Source organism: Empidonax traillii, unplaced genomic scaffold, assembly GCF_003031625.1.
Source record: "Empidonax traillii isolate 1590-97213 ecotype Southwest subspecies unplaced genomic scaffold, ASM303162v1 scaffold3044:size28681, whole genome shotgun sequence".
Lineage (NCBI taxonomy): Eukaryota > Metazoa > Chordata > Aves > Passeriformes > Tyrannidae > Empidonax > Empidonax traillii.
This window is the reverse complement of record NW_020958237.1, coordinates 5,235-10,483: the sequence shown is the minus strand read 5'-3', so window position 1 is coordinate 10,483 and position 5,249 is coordinate 5,235. Positions and strand designations below refer to the sequence as shown.

Genomic DNA, 5,249 nt, shown 5'->3' with positions numbered 1-5,249 from the left:
AGGAGGGATTTGCAGCCCCCCTGGATGGATTTAAAACCCCCCAACCCTCACCAGGATGGACTTGCAGACCCCCGCCACGGCCTGGCAGGCGGCAGAGGTGGGGAAGTCGACGGGCAGGTTGGGCAGCCCCAGGATGGTGACGAGGGGCCGCAGCCCCCGCTGGGCCACGAACTCCTGGCAGTGATCATCCGTCGTGTTGTTGCTCAGGATCGACTCCACGAACTTCATCTGGGGGGTGGGAGGTTGGGGGGGGGGTCAGGGAGCCCTGAAACCCCCACCCTGGGGGGCTCAGAGGGGTGCCCAGGGGACAGGGTATCCCCAAATCCCAGTCAGAGAACTCCAAAATTCCACCCCGGGGAGTTCAGGGGGGCTCAGGGGAAAGAGTGGCCCCAATAACAGGAGGGTTCAGGGGGAGACCCCAAAATCCCATCCTAGAGGGGGTTCAGGGGGCAAGGCAGCACCCAAATTCCCTCCCCAGAGGGGCTCATGGCACAGGAGAGCAACAACTGACCCCAGGGGACTCGGGGGTGGGCAAGGGGAGCCTCAATTTGCCCCAAGGGGGATTCAGGAGGGTTCAAAGTACACCCCAAAATCCATCCCTAGGGAGGCTCAGAGGAAAAGGAAGCCCCGATTCCCCACCCTGTGGGGGTTAAGGAGGGGGTTCAGGGTGCAGAGGGACACCCAGTCCCACCCCTCCCGGGATGGTTGTGCCCCCCAGCCCCTCACCACGTTCAGGATGTAATCCATGAGGGGGATGGGGATCCGCTCCTCTGTGCCCACCACCCTGCAACGACACGGAAGTGGAGTGAGACACCCTCCCAACAAGAAGACACCCAAGACCACCCCAAAAATCCCTCCCAGACCACTCCAAAAATCCCTCCCAGACCACCCCAAAAATCCCTCCCAGACCACCCTGCTCACATCTGCGTGAGCTCAGCCCCCTCCCCCCACTCCAAACCCCTCGGGAGGCCAGTGGGCTTGGCCACCCCAGGACCCCCCACTCACGTCTGGGTGGGCTCGGCCTCGCTCTGCTGGGCAGCCCCGAAGCTCTGCATGGCCTGAACCTCCTCTTCCTCCTCATCCTCACTCGAGGCCTCCTCAGCAGCATGGGGGGAACGCGGGGGGGGCGCAGCCCCTGCCCCCTCCCCCTTCTGCATCGACGGCTTCTGGCAGATGTACTTGGGGTCCCGGCCCAAGCTGCAGATCTCCTCCAGCAGCTGGGAAAGGGGGGTTCAGTGAGGGGGGCCCCCTGGGGACATGCCCAGAGCCCCCACCGGTGTCCCCCTGGCATCACCTTGATGATGGCGGTGGTGGCGTCGGTTTTGAGGGTGGGCTGGTGCCGCATCAGCTCGTCCACGGCGCTGCCCAGGTTGGAAGCCGTGTCACCTGGGGGGGCAAAGGGAGCTTGAAGGGGACCCCAAGAAATAGAGGGGGCCCCCCAAAATAGGGAGAGTCCTCAAGAAATTAGGAAATTCACAAAAAATATGGGTGTTCCCAAATATGGGGGTGTTTGCTCAAAAGAACTGCAGGTCATGAAAAATGGGGGGTGTCTCAAAAAAAAAATCACCCACCCCAACCCACCAAATCCCCATTTGGGGTCTTACTAAGGGGTTTGGAGCTGTGATAGCCAGCGTGTGTGTTCCCCCCCAGACCCCTGTTTGGGGTATCCCAGCCTGATCTGGGGTCTCACCCAGGGGGTCTCAGCTGTGTCTGTGTGTCCCCCTCCCCATTCCCTTCCCTTTGGGGTCTCACCCAGGGGTTCAGAGCTGTGTCTGTGTGTCCCCTCCCCAATCCCTTCCCTTTGGGGTCTCACCCAGGGGGTCAGAGCTGTGTCTGTGTATCCCTCTCCCCAATCCCTTCTCTTTGGGGTCTCACCCAGGGGTTCAGAGCTGTGTCTGTGTGTCCCCTCCCCAATCCCTTCCCTTTGGGGTCTCACCCAGGGGGTCGGAGCTGTGTCTGTGTATCCCTCTCCCCAATCCCTTCCCTTTGGGGTCTCACCCAGGGGGTCGGAGCTGCGCCGTCTCCTCATGGCGGGCAGGTAGTCGGGCGACAGCAGCACCTTGAAGAGGCGCTCGAAGGGCTGGCACTGCACGAAGCTCTGCAGCCCCCGCGCGTTCAGGCACAGGGCGGAGAACACGTTGGGGAGGGACCCCAGGACCTCACGGGTGGCTGGGACCTGAGGGGACAGGGGAGAGGTGGCACAGGTAAGGGACACAAGACAGGTCTAAGGGACAGACTCAAGGCAAAGAACACACTGGGGAGGGAGCCCCACACCTTACGGGTGACTGAGATCTGCGCGGGTGGGACACAGGTGATGGACAGCTAAGGGACAGGACAGGTGTGAGGCGCAGGTGACAAACAGGTAAGGGACACGTGACAGAAACAAGGGACAGGTGTGAGGTGCAGGGCACTGAACGTGTTGGGCAGCAAGCCCGGGATCTCCTGCTTTGCTGGAACCTGGACAGGTGAAGGACAGGTGAGAGGCACACCTGGGGCAGGTGCGGGGCTGGTGTGGGTGTGGGACAGATGTAGGGCAGCCCTGGGGACAGGTGAGGGGCAGACACGAGACGACCACAGGAGCAGGGCTGGGCACACACAGGGTAGGTACAGGACAGGTGAGGGAACAGGTGAGGGCACAGGGAAAGGTGCAGCTGCACGACAGGTGACAGACATGTGATGGAACAAGTGAGTGCAAAGATGGGAGAATAAGAGAGGAGACAAACAAAAAAAACAGGGAAAAGGTGAGCGTGTCATGTCCCTGAGGGAACAGATGAAAGAACAGGTAACAGAATAGGTGAACTGGCAAGTGAGGGAACAGATCATTTAAGAGCAGGGCATCCAGGACATTGGTGAGAGGACAGGTGAGAGCACAGGTACAAGGACGGATGAGGTGACACGTGAAGGGACAGGTGTCACCCCTATCCTTGAGAAACAGAGCGTGCAGCAGAATGTTAGTAAGGAAACAAGTACAGGAACAGGTGAGAAAACAGGTGAGTGCACATATACTAAGACAATTACAGGGACAAGTAAGGGACAGGTGTCACTCACGTCCTTGATGAGCAGGGCGTGCAGCATGACGTCGGTCAGGCCGTTGTCCTGCAGCGACGAGAGCAGGGAGGGCTCCTGGAACACGAACACCGTCACCACCTCGGTCGCTGCGGCGGGAGGAGACACAGGGGGGCACTGAGGGGGGGTGGGAGGGCCTGGGGGGGCTGGGGGGAGCCCCCAACCCCTGCCCACCCCCCCTGGGGGCCCAGGGTGCCGCTCACCCAGCAGGAACAGCGAGGGGCCGTAGTACTCGGCGTTGCTGATGATGTGCTTGAGCGACGTGGGCAGCGACCCGTCCATCACTGAGGGGGGGCACCCAAAACAGGGGGTCAGGGGGGGCTGTGCCACCCCCCCACTGCCCCCAAGTGTCTGGGGGGGGGTCTCAGGGACCACCCACCGTGGCGGATGCCGTCGGAGAAGGCAGGGTCCTGGATGGCTTTCTTGAGGAAGTTCAGCATGGATTTGAGCAGGGCGGCGCGCTGGGGGATGCACTGCACTCCTGGGGGGGCACAGAGCGGGGTGAGACCCCCATGGTGCCCCTACAACCCCCCCACCACATCCCCCCAGCCTCCCAGGGGTCACCTACCGCCACGTGGGGAGGGGGTGGCACTGCTGGGGCCGGAGCTGGTGCTGGGCACGGCCGGGGGGGCCGAGGGGCTGCTCTCCATGGCCACGTCGGTCACTGCGGGGGCACAGGGACAATGGGGGTCTGGGGGGACACTGGGGGGTCCCAGAGGACACCAGGGGGGGACAGACCCCCCTGCTCACCCTCCATGTCCGTCTCCATGTCCTCGCCCTCGGGGGCCGCCGTGGCCGGGGGTCTCTGCACCTTGGGCTTGATGACAAAGGGACACTCCCGGCGGCACAGGTCGACCTCGTGCTGGGGGAGGGACAGTCAGGGCTCCAGAACACCCCCAAAAACACCCGAGGGGACCCCCAAAATAACCCCAGAGGAACACAGAACTACTCCAGGGGATCCCGACCCAAAACCACCTGGGGGGAACCCCAAAATAACCCCAGGGAGACGTAGAACCACCTAGGCAAACCCACTCCAGAAAAACCCTGGAGGGGACCCAATATCACCCCCAGAGGAGCTCAGAAAGACCCAAGTGGGATCCGAGAACAACCATGGGAGACCTAAAACACCTCAGAGAGACCCCCAAGCAACCCCGGAGAACCCCAGGACAAATTCAGAACACCCCAGAAGAAGCCCAGGGGACCCCAGAACTACCTCAGTGGTCCCCAAAGCTAGGCCAGTGTGACTCCAACCCCCCTGGGGGTCCACAAAGCCAGAGCAGGGTGACCCCAAGCCCTCCCCGAGGGACCCCAGAACCCCCCTGGGGGTCCCCAGAGCTGTGCTGGGGGTCCCCAAGCCCCACCTCGAGGCGGTAGATGAAGATGGAGAGGCCGCTGTGGGCCTGGAACGCCGCCATGTCCAGGTTGGTGATGAGATCCACCACCCTCACCGCCCGCGTCACAAACGTGATCTGGTCCTGCTCATCCCCCAGGAACTTGATCACCTTCGGGGGGGAAAGAAAAACAGGCTCAGGGGGGTCCTTAAAAGGGGTCAAGCCACCCCCCAAAAAGGAGCAGAGCCCACCTTGAGCAGCGCCTCCATCATCCCACACGACACCAGCGCCTCCCCGCCCGCGTCGTAACTGGCCAGGTGGTACAGGAAGGAGAACAGGGCCGTGGCAAACTGGTGGGGGTAGGGCTCCATGGAGGGGTCTGAGGGGCACAGGGGGGGGTGTCAGGACGGGTCAGTCCCTCCCCCAGGACCCCCCAAAGCCCCCAGACCCACCGATCATGGCCTGGATGCAGTTGCGGACCAGCACGGGCAGGAAGCCGTGGTAGGAGGCGGTGCCGGTGCAGTCGATGATGCTGCTCAGCTTGGGGGTCCTCTCCAGGTGCACTATGGACGTGAGGGTCCGCAGGGACGCCGCCTTGATGTCCTGGGGGGGGACAGGAGGGTCAGGAGGGCGTCTGGGGCAGGTTTGGGGGATCCCAGAAGAGGTTTGGGGGGTCCTCTCCAAATGAACTGTGGATTTGAAGGTACCCAGGGACACTGCCTTGATGTCCTGGGAGGGGGCACAAAGGAGTCAGGAGAGTGTTTGGGGGCTCCCAGAAATGTTTTGGGGGTGCCTCACCATGAGCTGTTTGTCAGGAATCTGCAAGACGGTCCTGAGAATGTTTGGGGGAGT

At 62.3% G+C, this 5,249-nt stretch overlaps 1 protein-coding gene across 1 annotated transcript in view; it reads right to left on the bottom strand.

The window, feature by feature from the left end:
- The window catches only part of LOC114072349 (E3 ubiquitin-protein ligase HUWE1-like), a gene marked incomplete at both ends in the record, with an annotated part of 28,148 nt that overhangs the window by 18,005 nt on the left and 4,894 nt on the right, over positions 1–5,249 (bottom strand). Inside the window, 14 exon segments of the mRNA XM_027910255.1 lie at positions 7–228; positions 727–784; positions 1,006–1,217; positions 1,295–1,386; positions 1,999–2,176; positions 3,049–3,155; positions 3,270–3,350; positions 3,446–3,547; positions 3,635–3,730; positions 3,817–3,928; positions 4,428–4,568; positions 4,649–4,776; positions 4,850–5,000; positions 5,196–5,247. Coding sequence (XP_027766056.1) covers positions 7–228; positions 727–784; positions 1,006–1,217; positions 1,295–1,386; positions 1,999–2,176; positions 3,049–3,155; positions 3,270–3,350; positions 3,446–3,547; positions 3,635–3,730; positions 3,817–3,928; positions 4,428–4,568; positions 4,649–4,776; positions 4,850–5,000; positions 5,196–5,247 — 1,732 coding nt within the window.